The sequence below is a fragment of the Mobula hypostoma genome, chromosome 6 (assembly GCF_963921235.1).
Source record: "Mobula hypostoma chromosome 6, sMobHyp1.1, whole genome shotgun sequence".
In the NCBI taxonomy this organism is placed as follows: Eukaryota; Metazoa; Chordata; class Chondrichthyes; order Myliobatiformes; family Myliobatidae; genus Mobula; species Mobula hypostoma.
Window position 1 is genome coordinate 54,404,828 of NC_086102.1, and position 24,974 is coordinate 54,429,801.

A 24,974-nucleotide genomic window follows, 5' to 3' on the forward strand; every position below is an offset into this window, starting at 1 on the left:
CATTTATTTTGGCAGAAATGGTGAGGGCAATAAAGAGATCGAGACCAATCTTCCCAGGGAAAGATCTGATACGCTATGTTATGCTAAAAAAATCTAGGAGAAGGAGCATTTTTATAACAGAGTGTGGGAAGAGGGAAGATTACCAAGTGCATGGAAAGAAGCAGTAATAATTCCAATAGGGAAACCTGGCAAGGATCAGTCAAAACCCACTAGCTACAGACCAATATCATTAACATCAAATATATGCAAGATAATGGAAAGGATGATAACTGAAAGGTTATCGTATGAGCTTGAGAAGAGGGGAATACTGGCAAGTTATCAGAGTGGTTTTAGGAAGGGAAGGAATTCCATGGACTCAGTGAAAACGTTAGAGACTGAAATAAGAAAGGCCCAGGCAAATAAAGAGTCAGTAGTTGCAGTGTTTGTTGACATAGAAAAAGCCTATGATATGATGTGGAAGGAAGGATTGTTAATTGAACTGCACAAGATGGGGGTTGGTGGGAGAGTATTTAATTGGATAAAAGGTTTTTTGTTTGGTAGAAAGATTCAAGTTCGGATTGGATTAGAATTATCAAAACAGTACATAGTGGAAAATGGCACACCTCAAGGTAGTGTGATTAGCCTGTTACTTTTCATCATTATGATCAATGATGTCTTCACAAAGGTACCAGTGGATATAGGTAGGACTCTGTTTGCGGATGATGCGGCCTTGGGGAAAAGAGGCAGAAACATGGAGCATATAATCAGGAAACTACAAGGAGCAATTGATGAAGTGGTGGAGTGGGGTTATGATTGAGGATGTAGATTTTCAGTAGAAAAAACTCAAGCTGTATTTTTCACCAGGAAAAAATTGATGTTGGGAAGAAGTTAAGGATGTATGGGATTGAATTAGAAAGGGTTGAACTTTTAAAATTTCTGGGAGTTATATTTGATTCACGATTAACATGGGCAGACCATATCAGGAAAGTTGAGGAGAAACGTAAAAAAAGTAATAAATGTGATGAGATGTTTGACTGGTAGGGAATGGGGAGCAAGTTGTTCAGCGTTGAAGAGAATGTATGTGGCTTTAGTGAGATCTGTGTTGGACTATGGAAATATAGTATATGGATCAGCAGCTAGGTCTCTTACAAGGAAACTGGATGTGATTCAGGCTCTGGCTTTGAGAGTGTGCAATGGGGCTTTAAAAACATCACCAGTATCAGCCCGACAGGTAGAAGTGGGAGTAATGCCTTTGGAACTAAGAAGGATGCAATTGATGGCAAACTACTGGGCTAATTAGCAGGGGCACAATGATTCTCACCCGGCAAAAGGAGTGTTGCAGGAGTGCTGGGAAAATGGGAGGTTTCAGAGGGATAACTTTAGTCGGGTAGGGAATGATATTGCTAAAGAATGTGGAGTGTTTGATCTAAGGATAAGTCCTTCAGTAGTTTATCCGGTTGTAGCTCCACGGAAGATTGTATGGCTTGACATAGACTGGCATTTGCTAGAGGTAAAAAGGAAAGGAAAATATAAAACTGATTTGGTAAATGCATTTAACTGTCATGTGAGGGAAAAGTATAGTGATTATACTCAGATTTATATGGATGGTGCTAAGGAACCTGAAACAGGAGTGACAGGGTTTGGGGTGGCTATACCAGCAAAAGAAATTGGAATCAACAGAAGAACATCTAATAAGTTAGGGGTGTTTACAGTGGAGATGCTGGCAGTGTTGCTTGCATTGTGATGGGTGGAGAAAGCTAGACAAGTCAAAATGTTGATATGCTCAGATTCATCCTCAGTTCTAGCAAGTTTAAGGTTTTTACACTCAAACAGTTGGCAAGATGTACTTTATGAAGTCCTTCAGTCAGTCACAAGAATTGCAAATCAGGGAGGTCAGGTAAAATTTCTATGGGTTCCAGCACATGTGGGGGTGAAGGGGAATGAGAGGGTGGATGAGTTGGCAAAGAGGGCGCTGAAGAAAGAAAATATAGAAATGCACATTAGTATCAGTAAAGCAGAGGTTAAGTGTGTAATCTGGGAAAAAAAATCAACCAAATGTGGTAAGGAAGATGGGACAGGGAGGGGAAAGGGAGGCATTTATATCAAATACAAAAGAGTGTTGCAGGTACTAGGGTAGGTAGTGGAAACAGAAGAGAGGAAACTGTGTGGACTAGGTTAAGGCTGGGGCATTGTGCATTAAACAAAACATTGAAAATGATAGGGAAACACCAGACAGGACTGTGTGAGGAATGTCAGGAAGAGGAGTCAGTAGAACATGTAGTTCTGAGTTGCAGGAAGTATGGGATAGAGAGATGATGAGAATTAATCTAAGGGAATTGGGGGTGCAGGAATTCACATTAAAAGGGTGAGAGAGCACAGGTCAGGGTATTTTTAGCTTTCTTAAGGGATACAGGGTTTTTTTTATAGGATATGATGGATAAGCAGGAATAGGGTACTAGGATGGCCAAAAATGGGAGGATAAGGTATAGGCTAGGGTATGTGTGGGTGTGTGATTGGGTGAAGGTATTTAGAATGTAAGTCTATTGCACATTCCAGAGCAGAAGGTGGTGGTAATGCACCATTAAGCTGGGTGCCAACCGCCGTAAAACAAGACAAAGAAGAGAAGATGACAGACAGACAGACGGACTCACTCTTTGGCAGTGAAAGAGATGGCAGGGTATGTGTTGCCTCCTGGATGCTGCAGTCTAGAAAGTCCTTGGATTATTGGAACCTCCTCAGGGGCAGGAGTGACCTTTACAAGAGAGATAGGCTGCACCTTAACTGCAGGGGAATCAATATCCTGACTGGGAGATTTACTAGTGCTCTTTGGAGGGGATTAAATTACTTTGACAGTAGTGGGGGGGGCATGAGGGGGAGTGGTGGAAAGCGGAGCACCAGATCAGAAAGTAGAAGAATTGTGAGAAAGGTAGACGTCATGAAGAGGCAGGAGCAGAGTAATAGACACAATTAGACAGATGCATTGCCATGTTTTGTTGCTGGAAATATGAGTAAGGATGTTGAATCTAGAGCATGGATCAGCACATGGAACTGATGTTGTGGCTGTAACAGAGACTTGGTTGAGAGAGGGAGATTAGTGGATGCTTAATGCTCCAGGGTTTCAATGTTTTAGAAAAGATGGATGTGAGTAACAAGTGGGGCATGTGGGGAGTGAATGGCAGGGAAACAATGCTATTAATCAGGGGCAATGGCACAGCTGCGTTCAAAGCGGCATAATGGTAACCTCTTCCACATGGTCTAGTGGAAGAGAAAGGAAGCGTATGTAAGGTTTCGGAAGCTAAATTCCAAACAGAACCACCGAGGATTATAACAAAGCCAGAACAGGTAACTAAGAAAACCAAGAGTGTCATAATGGGAGGTGGGGGGCAATGGGGAACAGACCCAAATGCAAGACAGACACTGAAGTACTAGGAACAGGACAGGACAAAACTAAATGTCAGGATAGGACACAGACTAGGAGTAGGGACAGGAACACAGACTAAGCTAGGGGAGCAGGACCAGGACGCGGGACTGGGAACAAGGAGCCTGGGCATGGACTCCGAGCCAGAGACTGGACAAAGACCCAGAACCTGGGTTTTGACTCAGGCTCAGACCCCAAAACCAGGCAAAGGTGTGGCAAAGCCTGGGTTCCTGGGGAGCAGGCAAAGACATGGCAAGGCCCAGGTTCCTGGGGAGCGGGCAAAGGCATGGCACAGCCCAGGTTCCTGGGGAGCAGGCAAAGGCATGGCACGGCCCAGGTTCCTGGGGAGCAGGCAAAGGCATGGCAAAGGCACAATAGGGCAAGGGTACTTCAAGGCAACTCCTGGGCAGTACACAGGACTCCAGTCCACAGAGGCAAGGACATGGAGGGACAGACCCAATCACAGGGTAACAGCAATCAGGCTGGCTTACCCAACAGAGGCAAGGGACAGGAAGGGAGCTAGGCTCAAGGCAGCCAGTAACCTCAGCAGGCTACAGAACAGCCAACTCCATATCCTGATAACTGCATTAGCCTTCCACCAGTCAGTTACTCTTAGGGGGGAAACTGACCAGACAACCCAACCACCACACCTGATCCCAGGGCCACTTATATTCCCAGTCCCAAGATGAACATCAGGTGCTTATGGTTAAGTCCAACTGAAACAAGGGATAGCCGGAAGACCTGGAGTCCGCGGACTGGACTGTGAACCGGAATGCGGACTTTGGACCGGACCATGACAAAGAGAGGCCATGAAAGGTCCAAGGTAAGTTGGATTAAAGACAGTCCCACATCATTATATACATCAAGAGCAAGAGGCTAAATAGGATGTGGGTAGGATCACACAAGGATAAAGGAGGGAACATGTGCTTGGAGATGGAGGAAGTGGGTGAGGTCCTAAAAGAGTACTTTGCATCAGTATTTATCAAGGAGAAGGATGTGGACGATAGAGTGAGCTGTATGGAGTGTGCTAATTTGCTAAGGCATTTCAAGATAAAGGAGGTGGTATCACACATAAACGTTGCTGGTGAACACAGCAGGTCAGGCAGCATCTCTAGGAAGAGGATGCTGCCTGGCCTGCAGCGTTCACTAGCAATTTTTATGTGTGTTGCTCGAAATTCCAGCATCTGCAGATTTCCTCGTGTTTGCATTTTTAAAGGAGATAGTGTTGGGTCTCTTAATAGCATTAACCGTATAATCATATAACAATTACAGCATGGAAACAGGCCATCTCGGCCCTTCTAGTCCATGCCGAATGCTTACTCTCATGTAGTCCCACCGAATATAACCATATAACAATTACAGCAGGGAAATAGCATTAACGCAGATAACTCCCCAGGGCCTATTGGAATATGCCCCTGGTTATTGAAAAAGCAAGAGAAGAGACCTCTGGGGCTTTTACCAATACTTTTGTTCTGTCTAACCACAGGCGAGGCCCTGGAGGACTGGCAAGTCACTAATGTTGTTCCATTATTTAAGGGAAATGGGGTTAATCCTGGAAACTATAGACTGATGAGTCTCACGGCAGTGGTAAGGAAGTTACTGAAATGATTCTTCAGGGTAGTATCTATGAGTAATTGGAAAACCATGACTGAATTAGATATATACATCAAAGTTGCTGGTGAATGCAGCAGGCCAGGCAGCATCTATAGGAAGAGGCGCAGTCGACGTTTCAGGCCGACGAAGGGTCTCGGCCTGAAACGTCGACTGCGCCTCTTCCTATAGATGCTGCCTGGCCTGCTGCGTTCACCAGCAACTTTGATGTATGTTGCTTGAATTTCCAGCATCTGCAGAATTCCTGTTGTTTGCGACTGAATTAGATATAATCAACATGGCTTTGTTAAGGGCAAGTCAGTGGCTGATGTGATTTATTCTGGCTAGAGTTCTGTGACTAGTGGTGTTCTGCAGGGATCTCTACTGGGACCTTGGCTAAACATAGATAGGTGGATTAGTAAGTTTGCAGATAATACAAAGATTGATAATGTTGTGAATAACACAGAAGACTGGCAAAGGATACAGCAGAATATACATCAGTGCAGACATAAACAAAGAAATGGCAGATGGAGTTTAACCCTGACCAATATGAAGCATTACTCCTTGTGAAATCATATGTAAAGAGACAGTACTCTATTAATGGCAACACCTTGCAGTACTGATGTACAAAGAGATCTTGTGGTCCAGGTCCATAAATCTCTGAAAATGGTTGCACTGGTTACTTGCGTGTAAAAATGGCATATGGTATGCTTGTCTTTATTAGTTGAGTAACTGAATTCAACAGTTAGGAAGTTATGTTGCAGATTTATAAAACTCTAGTTAGACCATAGCTGAAGCATATCATTCAATTCTGGTTGCCACTTTACAAGAAGGATGTTGAGGCTTTGAAGATGATGCAGGTGAGGTCAGCTAGGATTTTGCAGTACTATAAGGAGAGGAGGTTGGGTAGATAGGTCCTTTTCTCTGGAGTGGCAGAGGATAAAGGGAGATCTGTTTAAATTTTATAAGCTTGAGAGGCATAGATAAAGAGCTGGTATATTTTTCTCAGGGTTGAAATCTTTAATACCAGGGGTCACTCATTTAAGGTGAGAAAGGGTAAATTCAAAGGAGATGGGTGGGGTAAGTTGTTTTAACAATAGTGTGTACCTGGGATGTATTGTGTGAGGTAATGGTGGTGGTGGTGAAGGCAAATACAATAGCGATGTTCAAGATGCTCTTGGGTAGGCAGATGAATGTGGAGGAAATAGAAGGATATGGACATTGTGTAGGCAGAGGGGATTTGTTTAGTTAGACATGTTAAACCTTTAAGAGCTTGGAACTTCAGGGACAATGAGTCTGACTGTGTTTGTGTAGTTTATAAAGGTGTTCCTGAAATGCTATGTTTCTTGAAGTAAATATATTGTTTACATTATATTAGGTTAGTAGGAGTGCCAAGAATGTACATAATTTAAGCTGTATTTATTCAAAGGAAATGGTTTTATCTTTAGCACTGATACTGGTTCACATACCGGTGTTGCCTAAATTTTCTTTATGACATTTACTTGTTCAGAAATTGATAGAATGAGTTATTTCATACTCTCTGTATGAATCATTCACAGAATTAACTTTTGTATTGCACGCCATCCTTTGTAGTCCATTCCTGTGTATAGATGTGGGGTCATTGCTAGACCTCCACATCTGCACAGCAATGTAAAGAATATCACGTTAAAATAAACGTTGAACGGCCTTGTGGTTTTTCCGCCCAAAAGATGTCTGTGGTTGAAATCTATGATGTGCTCTATATTTTCCAATATTACACAACAACCAATCGTATTATCAATAAACTGAAGTGACTATTACTACTAATTCATTACTGATGTACTTGCTAATAATATAAAATTTTGCAGAATCAAAATTAGAAACTTTTGCTTCAGTTTTCAAAGTCACTAGTATCTCCAGTTATCTTTAATGGTTATTGGGATATGTTAAAATTTTGCTGGATTCTCAATGAAGTGATATTGGGTAGACACAACCAACAATGACATTCTCACACATCTACTAAAGTGGAAATGAAAAAAGACAATGCAGGAAACAGTAAGTAGGTCAGGCCGCACTTGGAAAAGAAAAACAGTATTACTATTACAGGTCAAAGACACTTCATTAAAACCTGAAGAGTTGATTGTTATCATCATTTTTTTACTTTCATTTCTAGCATTAGCATTTATTTGATCCTTGATTTTAAAGACAGCACTGTTCAGTCATCCCAATGCAATCACACCTGTCCATCATCAAAATGATTTTGCTAACAGTTAAACAGTTATAACAGTTAAATATAATTTAAACATAATTTCTTTCAATCAAATGCATTTATTGTTTTAATGTCACTTCTTCCACCTTATTTACTGTTCTCCTAACATAGGAGGAAAATTTGTGGAAAAGTCCCCGGGAGATAACATCTCGATGTTTAAAAGAAAAAAATATGCTTCTATTTAGCACTTTTATCATATAATTGTTATTAAGACCCAAAAATTGACACAGAGAAAGCAGAGAATGCTAAGTAGAAGCATATTTGTTTCTTTTAAACATTGAGATGTTATCTCCTGGGGACTTTTCCAAAAATTTTCCACCCATGTTAGGAGAATAGTAAAAAAAAAATCTCATGACCCAATTATTCACGTTTAGACCATATCAGGAAACCGCCTTTCATGGCAGCACAGTAGTGTTGAGGTTAGTGTAATGCTATTGCACCACCAGCAACGTGGGTTCAATTCCCACCGCTGTCTGTAAGGAGTTCCAACATTCTCCCTGTGACCATGTGGGTTTCCTCTGAGTGCTCCAGTTTCCTCCCACATTCCAAAGACCTACAGGTTAGAAGGTTAATTGGTCACGTGGGTGTAATTGGGTGGTTTGGCCTGTTGGGCTGGAAGGGCCTGTTTACTGTGCTGTTTCTCTAAGTAAATAAAAATCTTCGTTGGTACATCATCAAACTAATTATAACCGACTGCTTGGGAATAAAGTGCAAAGTATGGTCTTAGGGTTAAACTGGTTATATTAAGGCAGAAATTATATTACTAATTTGCAGATCATTTATTTAACTTAACTCAAAATTTGAACATCAGAGTGTAGTTGTTATTAATTCTTACAAGATAATGGAACTGGGCTTTTCTCCTCGACTATTTCATCATCTGTTAGATGCACTGCCTTGCCAGTTCACTTCAAGGGTCACTGAAGTAAAACTAAATTCATAATATTTGGAAACCGTGTACCAAACTCATATAGTAAACTTAGAATAAATTATGTTGAAATTGATAAGGTATCTGAAACAAAATATTTAGGAGTGGTAATAGATAATAAATTAACCTGGAAACCACATATAAATTATGCCAAAGCAAAAATGTCAGAATCTAATGCAATACTGTACAAAGTGCAAGATTTCTTAAATCAGGAATCTTTGTACACATTATACTGTTCACTTATAGTCCCATACATGACTTATTGTGTAGAGGTATGGGGAAATACATAAAAAATAAATACAAACTCAATTTTTCTACTCCAAAAGAAAGTCATATGAGTTGTAAATAAGACAAGTTATTATGAGCCAACCAATCCACTACTTATTCAACTAAACACTTTAAAATTCAGAGATTTTGTAGATTTTAAAATAATACAGATTATGTATAAAGTAAAAAATGGACAGCTACCACAATGTATCCAAAGGTTGTTTAAAATGAGAGAAAGTCAACATGATTTGAGAGGAACATGTATATTTCAAAAACAAAGGATAAGAACAAATGTAAAAAATCATTGTTTTTCAGTCAGAGGGGTGAATCTATGGAATAATTTTAGTGAGAATTTAAAAACATGCACCACACTTAAGAAGTTTAAAAAATTATTTTAAAATAATTAAATGAACAAATATAAAATACATGATTTAAAATGAATAGGAGTAATGTAAATAAATGATACTTGGAATTGGATTTTGTGTTAAAAGATTACGAATATTTTTGTTTTGATGTGATAATTGATGCCAAATATGTTGTTGTATAAGTAAGAGGGGTAGGCGTAAAAAGCTGTAGCTTCAGCCTACACCCGAAACCTTTCGGTCTGTTTTAAAGAATATCTATGTTTTTTTGTTGTAATTTTGTCCTGTGAAATCATTGTTGAAAATGATGCTTTTTGTTATATTTGTATTGACTGAAATAAAATTCATTCATCCATTCATTCATTCAAGGGCCAGTTAAGGGCCTACCCTGGAATTCTTACAGACCGGATATGAATAACAGGATAATTTCAGTGAAGGACATTAGCGAACTTGATGAATGTTTACAGAAATCTACCACTAGAATGTGTTTCACTGATATCAATTTTTTTGCATTTCTATTTTATTTTTTAAATTTGGATGTAGTTGATCCTTTATTATCTATGTATTGCTGAATCTCTAGTTTGTATTTAGTATAGAATCAATCTTTCTCTTAATAACAGAGCAACATAGCTTTTCTTATTTTACCTTGCTTGCTTGACCTTGTCTTACAACACTTCACAACAGCCCATGCTAAAATGATGATCAGCAGTCCTATTGCCATTCCAGCAAGTATGCCGATGAAAGTACAATTTGCCGAAGTGCGACCTACGAAAGAAGATAATTGATGAAAAATTTTGATTAAAATACATTGTATCAATAAAAAGCTCATTCAAGAGATTAAATACAGCTCTGGCAATCTGACACTCTCAATTTTGGTTGCATTGGATTGGCAGACTTTCTGGACTATTGGAAGTTAGATCAAAATCAGAAACATTGATGCATGTTGTGAAATTTGTTGTTTGTGGCAGCAGTACCATGCAAGACATTAAAAAGTTACTATAAGTTGCAATAAAAAGTAAAACAAATAACTAGTTCAAAAGGGGAATGTTGTTGTTCGTCCTTCGTAGTCGAAGATGACCATGGCTTCAAAGTCAAACGGGAGATTGGTGGCTGTGGGTCCGGAGGTGACTGATGAGGCCAATCCGGGCCCTGAAGGCTCGCCCACATGTGGGACACTAGTGGGTGGGTGCTGTCGTGGCAGTGGATGCTGCTCGGGCCTTGCGCACAGCACGCTTTCATTGCGCCTCGATGATGCGCCTGACTTCAGCTGCACGGGCTCCTGTGGTGATCTTGCTGCGCCAAGCTGGACGGTCGAGGGCAGGCGTCTCCCACGAGTTGATGTCGACACCCAGGCCTTTGAGGGACGCTTTCAGGCAGTCTTTGTAACGTTTCTTCTGCCCCCCGACTGAGCGCTTGCCCTGACACAGTTCTCCGTACAGCAGCTGCTTAGGCAATCGGCTGTCTGGCATTCTGACCGCATGTCCAGCCCAGCTGGCTTGGGCTTTCAGCAGGAGGGTGTAGACGCTGCAGAGCCCAGCTCGTTCCAGGATTTCCGTGTCGGGGACTTTGTCCTGCCACCTGATGTGGAGGAGTCTGCGGAGACAGCTCAAGTGAAAATGGATGAGCTGTTTGGCGTGTCTGCTGTAGACAGTCCAGGTCTCGCTGGCGTAAAGGAGGGTGATAAGGACCGTAGACCTTCAGCTTGGTGGTAAGGCTGAGTCCTCCCCGCTCCCAGACGTTCTCACGGAGTCTCCCAAAGGCGGTGCTGGCTTTGGCAATCCTGTTGTTGACTTCAGCGTCTATGTTCACTGCGCGAGAGAGTATGCTGCCCAGGTAGGTGAAAAAGGGGAATAACTTTGTGTTCATGAGTTTGTGGACTGTTCAGAGACCTGATTGACATTCCCATTAACACCCCAATATACTTTATTCACATTGTTTAGCTGTTACATGGTAGTATAATACATTTTCCAGTGAATTTTTGAGTTTCTAGGGAGCATGGGAAACTGAGTGGTAGTTCAATGGGAGCACAGGAGATAGGATACTGGTAGATTTAAAGGAATCATGGGAAATGGGTCCCTGGGTAAATTTAAAGGAAGTGTGTGAAACAGCAGGTTATTGGAGTTCTACTCTAACACAATAGCATGGAGCATTGCACAGGTGTGGTAGAATACCCACAATATCTCTCCAAATTCCTCTCCCAGTTGAAGATGAAGAGAGATTTTACAGAGCTAGGTAGAAAGCAGGACCTCCTGGGTAGTAATCTCTGAATTGCTGCCTGTGTCATGCACCAGTGAGGGTAATAATAGGACGATTTGGCAGATGAATGTGTGGCTGAGGTAATAGTGCAGAGGCAGAGGTTCAGGTTTCTGGGTCATTGGGAAGGTATAAGCTGTCAAAAGGGATGGGTTACACCTGAACCTGAGGGGGATTAATGTCCTTTCAGGAGGATTTAAACTAATTTGACAGGGGATAGGAACCAGGGTAATAGGGCTGAGGATGGGGTGGTTGGTTTACTAACAGAGGCGGTATGTAGTGAGACTGCTCGGTAGGACAGGTTGATGATAGGGCAAAATTGCAATAGATGGGATGAGTTGCAATGTAAAAGTGTGACAAAATCAAAAAGGGTGTTGAATACAGGACTGAAGGTGTTATATTTGAATGCATGCTATATACAGAATAAGGTAGATGAACTTCCAGCACAGTTATAGATTGAAGTGTATGACATTGTGGGCATTACTGAATTGTGGCTGAAAGAAGATTATAGCTGGGAGCTTAAAGTCCAAGGATACACAATGTACTGAAAGGATAGACAGGTAGGCAGAGGGGGTGGTGTGGCTCAGATGATTAAAAAAATAGAAATCAAATCGTTAGAAAGAAGTGACATAGGATCAGAAAGTGTAGAATCATTGTGAGTAGAGTTAAGAATCTGCAAAGGTAAACAGAACCTGATGGAAGTTATACACAGACAACCAAACAGTAGCAAATATGTGGTCTACAAGTTACAATGGGAGATAGAAAATGCATGTCAAAAGAGCAATGTTACAATAGTCATGGGGGATTTCAATATGCAGGTAAATTGAAGATATCAGGTCGATGCTGGATCCTAAGAGGGGTGACTTGTTGAATGCCTACAAGGCGGCTTTTCAGAGCAGCTCATGGTTCATCCCACTTGGGGACCAGCTGTTCTGGATTGGGCATTGTGCTATGAACCAGAATTCATTAGCGTGCTTAAGGTAAAGGAACCCTTAGGAGACAGTGATCATAATATGATAGAATTCACCCTGCAATTTAAGAAGGAGAAGCTAAAGTCAGATGTATCAGAATTAAAGTGGAGTAAAGGGAATTACAAAGGCATGTGAGAGGAGCTGGCCAAAATTGATTGGAAGGGAACACTAACAGGGATGATGGCAGAGCAGCAATGGCTGGAATTTCTGGGAGCAATTCAAAAGGCACAAGATGGATACATCCCAAAGAAAGAAGTATTCTGTAGGCACAATGACGCATCCATGGCCGACAAGAGAAGTCAAAGCTATCATAAAAGCCAAAGAGAGAGCATGACATAGAGCAAAAATTAGTCAGAAGTTTGAGGATTGGGAAACTATTAAAAACAACAGAAGGCAACTAAGAAAGTCATAAAGAAGGTAAAGATGAAATACAATGGCAAGCTAGCCAACAAAATTAAGGGGAAAACCAAAGGCTTCTTCAGATACAGTACATAAAGTGTAAAAGAGAGGTGAGAGTAGTTATCAACTTCTGAAAAATTATGCTGGAGAGGTAGTAAAGGAGGAGAAGGAAATTAAAGATAAACTGAATAAGTATTTTGCATCAGTCTTCTCTTTTGAAGACACAAGCAGTATGCTGGAAGTGCGAGAGTGTCAGGGGAGGCAGAGATGAGTGAAGTTGCCATTACTAGGAAGAAGGTGCTTGGGAAACTGGAAGTTCTGAAATTTGGTAAGTCTTTTGGACCAGATGGTCTACATCCCAGGGTTCAGAAGACGAGGCTAAAGAGATCATGAAGGCATTAGTAATAATCTTTCAAGAATCTCTAAATTCTGGCATGGTTCCAGAGGACTGGAAAATTACAATTGTCATTCCACTCTTCAAGGAGGGAGAGAGGCAGAAGAAAGGAAATTATAGGCCAGTTAGTCTGATCTCAGTGGCTGGAAAGTTATTGGAGTCTATTGTTAAGGATGTGGTTTCAGGGTATATGAAAGCACATGCTAAAATAGGCTGAAGTCAGCATGGTTTCCTAAGAGAAAATATTGCCGGAAAGATCTATCTGAATTCTTTGAAGAAATGACAAGCAGGATAGACAAAGGATGTTGTGGACCTGGATTTTCAGAAGCCCTTTGACAAAATGTAACACAAGAGGCTGCTTAACAAGTTAAAAAGCTATGGCATTATAGGAAAGATACTAGCATGAACAGAACATTGGCTGATGGGCAGGAGGCAAAGTTTGAGAATAAAGGGAACCTTTTCTGGATGGCTGATAGTGACTAGAGGTATTCCACAGTGGTCCGTGTTGGGACCACTTCTTTTCACATTATATGTCCATGGTTTGGGTGATGGAATTGATGGCTTGGTGGCCAAGTTTGTGGACAATAGAAAGATAGGTGGAGGGACAGTTAGAATTGAGGAAGCAGAGAGACTACAGAAGGACTTAGATTAGGAGAATGGGCAAAGAAGTGGCAGATGGAGTGTACTGCCGTGCACTTTGGCATCTGAGGTGCAAAGGGACTTGGGAGTCTTCACGCAAGATTCCCTAAAGATTAGGAAGATCAAACATGCAGATTGAGTCAGTGGTGAGGAAGGCATATGGAATGTTAGCATTCACTTTAAGAGGACTAGAATATAAAAGTGAGGATGTAATGTTGAGGTTTTATAAAGGACTGATGAGGCTTGACTTGGAGTATTGTGAGCAGTTTTGGGCCCATTATCTAAGAAAAGATGTGCTGACATTGGAGAGGGTTTAAAGAAAGTTCACAAAATGATTCTGGGCTTATCATATGAGGAGTGCTTGATGGCTCTGGGCCTTTACTCAGTAGAGTTCTGTAGAATGAGTGAGGATCTCGTTGAAACCTATCATTCTTACCTTTGGTCCCATTGTTCTTGAGATGGTGGCTTAGGTTGAACTTTGCTTCTGTGCTCCATTCTTTATCTTCTGTCTTCATTCCCCCAAAACCAACACCTCCTTTGAGAAGTTAATGAGAAACATGGATAGGCATCATATTATTCATGTAGATTTTCAGGAATTGCATTTTAAGGTGAGTGTGTGAAAATTCAAAGGAGGTGTGCTCATCGTCACATTCTTCAGTGAGCAGCCGGACGTTGTGGTCCACTTCAATACCAATGACATAGGTAGGAAGGGTGATGAGGTCCTGTAAAGTGATTTCAGGGAGTTATGTGCTGAGTGAAATGGTAGGACTTCAAGAGTTGTGATCTCAGGATTGCTATCCATGCCGTGTGCTAGGGAGGTCAGAAATAGGATGATCACTGGAGATGATGCAGGAGGGAGGGCTTCAGATTTTTGGATCATCGGGCACTCTTCCAGGGAAGGTGGGAAAAATGGTAGATGGAATTTAAATTAGACAAGTGTGAAGTAATTTGGGAAGAAAAACCAGGGTAGGACCAGGGTACCACAGTAGGTGGTAGGGCACTGAGGAGTGCGGTAGAACAAAGGGGTCTGGGAATACTGATCCATAATTCTTTGAAAATAGGGTAGGTAGGGTCATAAAGAAATTTCTTGGCATGTTGACTTTCATAAATCAGATTGCTGAGTACAGGAGATGGGATGTTATGTTGAAGTTGTATAAGACATTGGTGAGGCCCAGTTTGGAGTATTGTGTGCAGTATTGGTCACCTACCTACAGGAAAGATTGAAAGAGTGCAGAGAAAATTTAGAAAGCTGTTGCCAGGACTTGAGGACCTCAGTTATAAGGAAAGGTTGAATAGGTTAGAACTTTATTCCCTAGGGTGTAAAAGAATGAGAAGAGATTTGATACAGATATGCAAAATTTTGAGGGGTATAGATAGGGTAACTGAAAGCAGATTGGGTGTGCTTGGGTGCAGCTGGGTGAGACTAGAATTTGAGGTAATGGGTTAAAGGTGAAAGGTGAAATGTTTAAAGAGAACATGAGGGGGAGCTCCTACACTCAGAGGGTAGTGACAGTGTGGAATAAGCTGCCAGTGGAATTGGTGGACGTGAGTTTGATTTCAACATTTAAGAGTAATTTGGATAGGTACTTGGATGGGAGAGGTATCGAGGGCAATGATCTAGGCTGATATGACTCAGCAAAGTAATAGTTCGGCATGGACTAGATATGCCAAAGAGTCTATTTCTGTGCTGGAGTGCTCTATGAATCTATGTGCAGGGAAGTTTATCGTTATCCAGAGTGGCGGGTTGCTGGAAAATGCTGCCCAGAGTGATGGTAGAGGCAGAGAAAAGAGGGACATGGATCATGAGCAGAAAAGATTAGTTTAATTCAGTAACTTTAGCTTAATTAGTTTAGCGCAACATTGTGTGAAAGCCCTTTTTCTGTGTTCTAATTAGGATGTGGTCGTATGTTGAGCATGATTAGTTATTATCCCGCATCTTTGCTACCTGCTCCAGAACAGTGGAGAAACTCTGCATGACGGGGTGGGGAACACTAATGAGAAAACTTGCAAAGCCCTGCAAGATATGGTTAGGAAGATGAGTCAGGTTTGGAGCTTGGTGTGACTCATCGCTGGGCTACACTACCTGTTTCCCAGGGACTAATCCTATCAGATGTGACAGTTGATGTACACAGGCCAACCGCGAAGGAAGTCATTCAAGCAGGCCAGGCATGTTTTGGGTTATACTTACTGTTATTTGGAATTTCATAAAAGAGAAGTACAAGGTATGTTTTACCCATGGATCAGCACTTTTTATTATTCATGTTGCGACACAGAAGTACTGACTGCACTGGTCAGTGCAAGTGACGTGCTACTCTGCAGTAGCATCCAGTGCTGAGTCAGGGGAGCTCCAGGTCAGCCTGAAAATAGGGATCATATCTGACACAAACCCTTTCAGTTGTAGTGCTGGGCCTGGAATGCACCTGAACATTACTGTATGCTGGAACAAATCTAAAGTAAAATACTATGAGTGTCACCTCGGCCAATTAATTCCACTGAGACCCCCCAAGAAATAGTCGGCAAAAAACAACTTGAAAAGGAAATACAGATGAAATGCAAGCTAAGGTGTGTTGAGGAAAGATTATTTAAAATAATGATTTCAGAATGGAATAATTATTGAGACTTATAGACGAATCAATGTGCACAAGCTTGATGTTCAAAAGCATAGGGTAATGTATAGAAGGCATGCTCTAACTATTGATGTCGCTGCTCCCAGGAGGGTCTACTTTTAACCTGCATGAGTACAGAAGAAATAAAATGAATATTCTATGTGACATCAGGAGTTTCCTCTGCTGCTCCTTAAAATCATGGCAGATCACATATATCATCCCATGTTCTGCCCACTTCCCATCTTGCCTGATTCTATTACCGTCCAGAAATTCTTCAGTCTCAAGTTTTAACTAGATATATGTTCTGGGCTTCCACAGCCTTTGAAGAGGGTATTGCAAAGATTTATAATTTCTCATACCCAAATTGCTAACCTCTTATCACAGCATAGATATGTACAGCACAGAAATAGCCCTCTGGTTTTCATGTCAATGCTGATATTTTTCCATGTCAACACATTTGCCCACAATAGGCTTGAATCTTTTGATGCCTTGCATATTTAATTACCTGCCTAAATATCACTTAAATGTAGTGATTATATCTGATTCCACCACTTTCCCTGGCAGCACCTTCCAAATCTGCATGCTGTAACAAAAAAGACGCCCTTCTCAAATCCCCTTTAACACCCCTTCCCCTCACCTGAAAGCTATGTCCTCTTGTTATTGTCTACTACTGTGGGGAAGATAACTTAACTATCTATCCTATCCATGTCTCTTGTAAATGTATTCCTTTATCAGATCATCTCCACAGCATCATTTCTGCAAGAAAAATGGGTCCAGTCTATCAAATAGTTCCACATAACTAAAGTCCTCTTGACCTAGGCAGCTTCCTAGTGAATTTCTTTCATGCTCTCTCCATAGCAACCACATCCTTCTTATACTGTAGCAACCAGAACTGCACATGGTGCTGCAGTGCAGTCTAACAGCGTTTAGTCAAGTTGCACAAATTCTGAGACTATGCTCCTTAGTTCTAGACTTTCTGGTCCAAGGAAACAGCCTCTCAGAAGTTATCCTTATCCTGCCCCCAGGTCAATGAGGACACCTTTCATTTTTCTAAACTCCAGGACAGCGGTCCTTCCTACTCACCGTGTCCTTGTTGGGCAAACCATAAATACAAGAGATTCTGCAGATGCCAAAAATCTTAAGCAACACACAAAAATGTTGGTTGAACCCAGGAAGTCAGGCAGCAGATATGACAGAATGAATAGTCAGCGTTTCAAGATGCGAAAGGAAATGAGCATGCACCAGAATAAGAAGGTGGGGGAGATGAAGGATTATGGGCTGTCAGGTGATAGGTGAGACCAGGTGAGGGGAAAAGTGGGTGCGTGGTTGAGAAGGGTGAGAAGCTGCAAGGTGATTGGTGGAAGAGGTAATGGGCTAAAGAGGAAGGAATTTAATAGGAGAGAACAGTGGACCATCGAAGAGGGAGATCAGATGTTGTGATGGGCAGGTAGGACGGGAGAAGAGGAGAAAGGGTAACTAAATGGGGAATCAGAATGAGGAAAGGGAAGGAGAGAAGTGGGGAGGGTGGAGAAATTACAGGAAATTAGAGAAATCAATGTTCATGCCCTCAGTTTGGAGGCTACCCAGGCAGAATATGAGGTGTTGTCCCTCTTACCTGAGAGTGGCTTCATTGTGGCAGCAGAGAAGGCCATGGACAGACATGATTGATCAGAAGTGGGAAGTCCAATTGAATGGGCAGCCAATGAGAGATCCTGTCTCTTCCACTTATCCCCTCCCAACTTCTTAATTCATTCCCCCTCCCCCCAGCCACCTATCTTCCCCTCATCTATCACCTGACATCTTGTACTCCTTCCCCTTATTGAAGAAACCGTTCATCCCAGTGAGCAATCTAGCTTTATTTTGATTCCAAAGCAGGTATATCCTCTTTTATCAATGGAGACCTAAACTCCCAGCAAAACAGATGCAGCTTCTACAATTGTAGCAAGGCTTTTGCAATTTTATATTCAATTTCCCTTGCAACAAATACCAGCTTACCATGTGCCTTCTGCACAGCAGGGACTCTCTCTGCTGCTCATGTGCCATCATGTCCAGATCCCTTTATGCACCAACACCTGCTAATTTCTCACTGGTCAAAACATTGCTTGTCTATTTTTCACGCTGAAGTGAACAACTTCACATTGTTTATTTAGCTGTCACCTTCTTGCCTCTTTGCTTAAGTGTCGGTACCTTTGAATACTTCTTACAACTGTCCCCCACACCCCCCCCCAGCAAATCAAAGCGTTACAACACAGGTAATCTGACATTTCAAATGTGCAGCTCTGATGTCAGATTCAACTAGTTTTCTTGATTTTGTGTGCTCCCCAATACCCCTTCAGTTTGTCACTAATCTTTACCACCACCTTTAACCTAGCGCCACTATCATAAGACCAAGACCATAAGACAAAGGAGCAGAAGTTGGCCATTCGGCCCATCGAGTCTGCTCCACCATTTTATCATGAACTGATCTATTCTCCCATTTAGTCCCACTTCCCCACCTTCTCACCATCACCTTTGATGCCCTGGCTACTCAGATACCTATCAATCTCTGCCTTAAATACACCCAATGACCTGGCCTCCACTGCCGCCCGTGGCAAAAAATTCCATAGATTCACCACCCTCTGGCTAAAAAAATTTCTTCGCATTTCTGTTCTGAATGGGCGCCCTTCATTCCTTAAGTCATGCCCTCTCGTACTAGACTCTCCCATCATGGTAAACAATTTTGCCACATCCACTCTGTCCATGCCTTTCAACATTCAAAATGTTTCGATGAGGCCTCCCCTCATTCTTCTAAACTCCAAGGAATACAGTCCAAGAGCGGACAAACGTTCCTCATATGTTAACCCTCTCATTCCCGGAATCATTCTCGTGAATCTTCTCTGTATCCTCTCCAGTGTTAGCACATCTTTTCTTAAATCCTTCAAAAAACAGAGTCCATCTCTGCAATCATGCTGCTGCTGTTAGTGGAACCGTTAGTGGCTAAAGGGATCAGCGGGTATGGAGGGAAGGCTGGTACAGGGTTCTGAGATGGATTATCAACCATGATCATACTGAATGGCGGTGCAGGCTTGAAGGGCTGAATGGCCTACTCCTGCACCTATTTTCTATGTTTCTATGTTTCTATAAGGAGACCAAAACTGCCCACAATACTCCAAGTGAGGTCTCACCAGCGCCTTATAGAGCCTCAACATTACATCCCTGCTCCTATACTCTATTCCTCTAGAAATGAATGCCAAGTTTGCATTCACCTTCTTCACCACAGACTCAACCTGGAGGTTAACCTTAAGGGTATCCTGTATGAGGACTCCCAAGTCCCGTTGCATCTCAGAACTTTGAATTCTCTCCTCATTTAAAAAATAGTCTGCCCGTTTATTTCTTCTGCCAAAGTGCATAACCATACACTTTCTAACATTGTATTTCATTTGCCACTTCTTTGCCCATTCTTCCAATGTATCCAATTCTCTCTGCAGACTCTCTGTTTCCTCAGCACTACCGGTCCCTCCACCTATCTTTGTATCATCAGCAAACTTAGCCACAAAGCCATCTATTCCGTAATCCAAATCGTTGATGTACAATGTAAAAAGAAGTGGCCCCAACACAGACCCCTGTGGACCACCACTGGTAACCAGCAGGCAACCAGAATAGGATCCCTTTATTCCCACTCTCTGTTTCCTTCCAATCAGCCAACGCTCTTTCCACGTATGTAATTTCCCCATAATTCTATGGGCTCTTATCTTGTTAAGTAGCCTCATGTGTGGCACCTTGTCAAAGGTTTTCTCTGAAAATCCAAATATACAATATCCACTGCATCTCCCTTGTCTAGCCTACTTGTAATTTCCTCAAAAAATTGTAATAGGTTTGTCTGGCAGGATTTTCCTTTAAGGAATCCATGCTGAGTTCTGCCTCTCTTGTCATGTGCCTCCAGGTACTCTGTAACCTCATCCTTGACCAATCGACTCCAACAACTTCCCAACCACCGATGTCAAGCTAACAGGTCTATAATTTCCTTTTTGCTTCCTTGCCCCCTTCTTAAATAGCGGAGTGACATTTGCAATCTTCCAGTCCTCCAGAACCATGCCAGAATCTATTGACTTTTGAAAGATCATTGCTAATGGCTCTGCAATCTCCACAGCTACTTCCTTCAGAACACGAGTGTGCATTCCATCTGGTTCGGGAGATTTATCTACCCTTAGACTATTCAGCTTCCTGAGTAGTTTCTCTGTTGTAATTGTGACTGTGCACACTTCCCTTCCCTGCCACCCTTGAGTGTCCAGTATACTGCTGATGTCTTCCTCAGTGAAGATTGATGCAACATACTCGTTCAGTTCCCCTGCCATCTCCTTATGTCCCATTACAATTTCTCCAGCATCATTTTCTATCGGTCCTATACCTACTCTCACCTGTCTTTTACTCTTTATATACTTGAAAAAGCTTTTAGTATCCTCTTTGATATTATTTGCTAGCTTCCTTTCATAGTTAATCTTTTCCCTCTTAATGACCTTCTTAGTTTCCTTCTGTAAGCTTTTAAAAACTTCCCAATTCTCTGTCTTCCCACTAATTTTTGCTTCCTTGTATGCCTTCTCCTTTGCTTTAACTTTGGCTTTGACTTCTCTTGTCAGCCACGGTTGTATTCTTTTTCCATTCGAAAATTTCTTCTTTTTTGGAATATACCTGTCTTGCACCTTCCTCACTTCTCGCATAAACTCCAGCCACTGCTGCTCTGCGTCCTTCCCGCCAGTTCATCGTTCCGCTTTTCCTAGCTTCCACCTTAACACAGATTGCTCTATCCTTTGTACTGTCCTCCCCACCTCCCTCCCCATCTGTTCTCTGGACCCTAATACTTGTGTATTATTCCCTTCTCCAATGAATGGCCACCAATCTGAAACATTAAACTGCGTTTCTACCTCCACAAATACTAATTGACTAGCTGGGCATTTCCAGCGTCATCTGCTTTAGTATTTTGTTTTTCCCCCAATAGCTTTATTTTATTAAAATAATGAAATTTATGTTTATTAATCATCTAAAGAGTCTAACAGCACACATCGACTGTCAGGACAAACTCACTGAACACGTTCACTTCGGTCTTCTGGGTGAACTCTTCTCCATTCTGACCCGTGACAGTGCAGTCATATGTCCCAGAATCGTTTATCTGCATATTTCTGAGGGAGAGTGAGCCGTTCGGGTACAAAAAAGCCCGGTGTGAATAGTTGAAGAGATAAGTACTCGAACTGCCTGCATCTGATATCAACTTGCCGACGTGGCGCCAAGTTATCCCATTGAAATACTTCCATTCCACTGTCTGTATCTGTTCAGAAATGCCAGTGACTGGTACTGGCAGGAATATACTCCCAGTGACTGTTCCATTTAAAACGTTAGAGCTCGTTTCGATGACTGCCACTTGCATTACAACTGTAAATAAACGGGCACAGGATTAAAAAAAACTGGTTAATATCCCAACCGAGTATGGAAAAAAAAGACAACGGTGACCAGTGTATCGGCCATGGGTTACCTTGTAGCCAACAACTGCAGAACGTCATCATCGTGGACTTTCCGGACCACTCCATCGTTGAGCCTCAGTACCCTCAATTCGTCGCGTCAATACAGCTGGTTCAGTCCCGTAGCATCAGCAAGTGATTCACGCTCAGGTAAAAGAAAGAGCGAATCACGAAACTTAAATGTCAGTCTGCAAGGAAAATATTAAAGGCTTAGTCAGCGATTGCACGGAAGGCAATCAGTTTGCAATATCGGTCCGACGGGGAAGCAAGCCCAGATAATATCCAGCGTAGTGGTGGTGGATTTAGATTTAATTCAATGAGTGGAATACAATTGCATCGGAGCGTCGGGACTTGGCAGAAATTCAGCCGAATCTCTAAATTCGGCCCTCCACATCTGGGGTTAAAAAATTGGGGTGGCGAATTCTGAAAGAACATCACAAACAAGAGTTCTGATGAAGGGTCTCGACCCGAAATGTCGACTGTTTACTCTTTTCCATAGGTGTTGCCTGGCCTACTAAGTTCCTCCAGCATTTTGTATGTGTTGTCTGAAAGAACTTCACATTTTTTCACGGTGTCGCAATAGAAATTGCGATCGGCGATTTCCTTAAAACAACTTGAATTCGAATAATAAAAACTCAATTCTAGGAGTTTAGGCTTATTGAAAATCAATACGAGTTGTTATAGAAGAAAAACAGGAAAGCATAAGAAACATTCAGCAGAACAGGCAGCATCTGCAAAGAAAGAAAATTATTGGTTAGGTCAAGCACCATGGATATTCGAAACTGGAGAAGAGTAAGCCTTTCGAATTATCTGCGGCTTATTTGCCTTAGATCCACTGTGAGATCCAATGTGTGGTAAATATTTCATGCATATCACCATCAACAATGAAAATCATTCTTAAGAATGTATTTACAATGATTAGCTGCAAATTCTGTTTCTTAGACAGAAGGCAAAAAGATATAACCTGACCTGATTCTGAAGGTGGAAGAATCCGACAATTAGAAAATGTCGGAAATGATCCGAAAATGATCAGAAATTAATTTAAGAGTTTGTATTTGGCACATATGTTAACTTGACCGTCGGGAATTTAAAAAGTCCTGGGTCAATTTGAGAAGCAGCAATTTAAGAAGTAACTGGGCACCAGCTGGAAACTGGAATTGAAAAGTAAAACATTGCGCAGATAGCGGAAAGCAAAAATAAATGAGGGAATACTTAACATGTTGGAGAAACAGATCCAAAATTTCAGCTTAATAACTTGGTCTCAGAACCATTCTGACGGAAGGTCATCGAAGTTTTTTGTTTCTCTCTCCACAGTCACTGCCTGACCTATTGAGTATTTCCAGTATTTACTAAAGAACACCACAGTCCCAGTAGAAGATGAGTCCAGTTGGATTCAACGTAACTTCTGTATTAATTTCGTATATTTGACTGACAGCTTCCCCGTCTCATAATTGTTAGGTAACTCTAGAAGTGCGAATCCATTCGATGGGAAAACAGGATGAGGGTGTGAAAATAGCGGACCGGCTGATAAATAACTAAAATTACTAATTTATCCAGTTTCTTGAATGGCCGATGCCTTAGAATTAATTCACAATATGTTCTATACGCTTACCATAATCTTTGCATCTGAATTCGCAAACGTCGGATTAATCAGCTCTATTGCATGACATGAGAGTAAACGAATTACCGAACAAACCCTAATGTGGCCGCAGATATACAAGAAAGGAGCAGCGTGCAGAGTTCTGATGAGCAATTCCCACTATGAAAAGACAAAGGTAATTGTGAACTAGAGTCTGTTCATTTGCCGCTTCCGAAGAAGAAATACACATAAGAACGCTACAAAAGTTCAATCGTTCGAACTTATTTCAGTAATTTGAACATGATTAACCCATTTGATTCAGTTAAAGATGCAATAGCATAGTAATAATGACTATCGATGAAAAGGGAAAACAGGTTCAATTGCCTAACGATATATTCTATCATTCAGGCAACTTTGGCAACTTTAATGCAATTACAAAGTCTGGGTATTTGACATTTCCGAATGAGAAATGTGTAATTTCTCTGCATTATAAAATGAAAATCATAATTTGAATAACGCAAACCAATGTATGTCAAGGGAATTATATTTCAAATATTTAACATCAACACATGCATATTGCAAAGCTCACCCTTTCTCAGTGTATTGTTCGCTTTAATCGCTGATATTAAGCTGTCAATCTGGAATACAAATATTAGCTACGATCAGGTTATCACGGTCATGGAATAAGGAAGAGTCCTCGTACCAAGGATTCGAAGCCGGCAGATAACTATAATTGTCGATCAAGCAATTACAGATTTTCTGACCAATTGTTCCAAGGTGTAAGTTAGAAACTGTGATCGAATTGAAAAAGTCTCACGCACCGTGTTATCAGTTGAACTGCACTAGACCCTTTTCACCTTCTGAACATCGGAAGTTATCTCGGCAAGAGGTCGCAACACAACTCTCAGTGTTATCAGATTCATCTGTAATAAACGCTTATCGAGGATGACTTATAAAAAAAGAGTTTTAAAGGGTGAGAATGGAAAACACACAAGCCAGGATCCAGAGGTAACAGGAGAGGTCAAGATCTGTAAGAGACACTTTGAGCAGTTTCCTCGTTTATCTATATAATCAAGTGAGTTTCTCTGAGAAACTCGTAGCATGTTGGTGGAGAATAGTGGGATACTTAAAAAAGTTTGGTATCTTTACACGGACGTTTTAAAGATTTCAACATAAGTGATCCCTGTCATTGATTCCCGACAGGGGTCATTTAGAGTCATAGAGAACTACAGTATGGAAAAGAACAGGCTCTTCAGCCCAACTGGTACATGACAAACTATTATTCTGCCTAGTCCCATCTACCTGCATCAGGATCATAACCCTCCCATCATGCACAATCCAAACTTCTCTGAAATGCTGAAATTAAACCCTTATCCACCAATTTCACTTTCATTCCACACTCACATCGCCTTCTGAGTGAAAAAGTCCCCTCTCATGCTCGAAAGGTTCAATAGGTACATTTAATGTCAGAGAATTATACATTCTGAAATTATTTTGCTTCGCAAACATCCATGATAACAGAGGAGTGCCCCAAAGAATGAACGACAGTTAAACGTTAGAACCCCAAAGCCCCCCAGCTCTCCCTCCCACGCGTAAGCAGCGGCAAAGTGACACACCACCTCCCCCACCAGTCCCTTTAAGCATTCTACTTTTCACCCTTAACCCATAACCTCTAGTTATAATTTCACCCTACTTTAGTAGAAAAAGCCTGCTTGCATTTATCCTATCTATACTCCACATAATTCTGTATACCTGTATCAAATCTCCCCTCATACTCCTTTGCTCCAGGCAATAAAATCCTAATGTATTCAACCTTTTCCTATAACTCAGATTGTCAAGTCACAGTGACATC

General features: G+C 41.5%; 1 protein-coding gene across 1 annotated transcript; it reads right to left on the reverse strand.

Annotated features, from left to right (window-relative positions):
• Positions 1-9,399: 9,399 nt before the first annotated feature.
• On the reverse strand, positions 9,400-24,271 carry LOC134348715 (uncharacterized). Its single transcript, XM_063052521.1, has 5 exons — positions 23,712-24,271; positions 21,558-21,731; positions 21,113-21,457; positions 13,882-13,980; positions 9,400-9,554 (listed from the first exon to the last, which is right to left on the reverse strand). The coding sequence occupies exons 2-5, from the start codon at positions 21,610-21,612 to the stop codon at positions 9,400-9,402; spliced, it is 654 nt and encodes a 217-aa protein (XP_062908591.1). The 5' UTR covers positions 21,613-21,731; positions 23,712-24,271.
• Between the last annotated feature and the right edge of the window lie 703 nt (positions 24,272-24,974).

What these genes read in the sequence shown, in the direction of transcription:
- LOC134348715 (XM_063052521.1), bottom strand. Translation starts at nt 21,612, where the DNA reads ATGGAGTGGTCCGGAAAGTCCACGATGATGACGTTCTGCAGTTGTTGG. An exon ending in CTGCAGTTGTTGGCTACAAG is followed by an intron (nt 21,458 to 21,557) that starts GTAACCCATGGC and finishes GTTTATTTACAG; the next exon opens with TTGTAATGCAAGTGGCAGTC. An exon ending in CAAGAACAATGGGACCAAAG is followed by an intron (nt 9,555 to 13,881) that starts GTAAGAATGATA and finishes CTTCTTTCGTAG; the next exon opens with GTCGCACTTCGGCAAATTGT.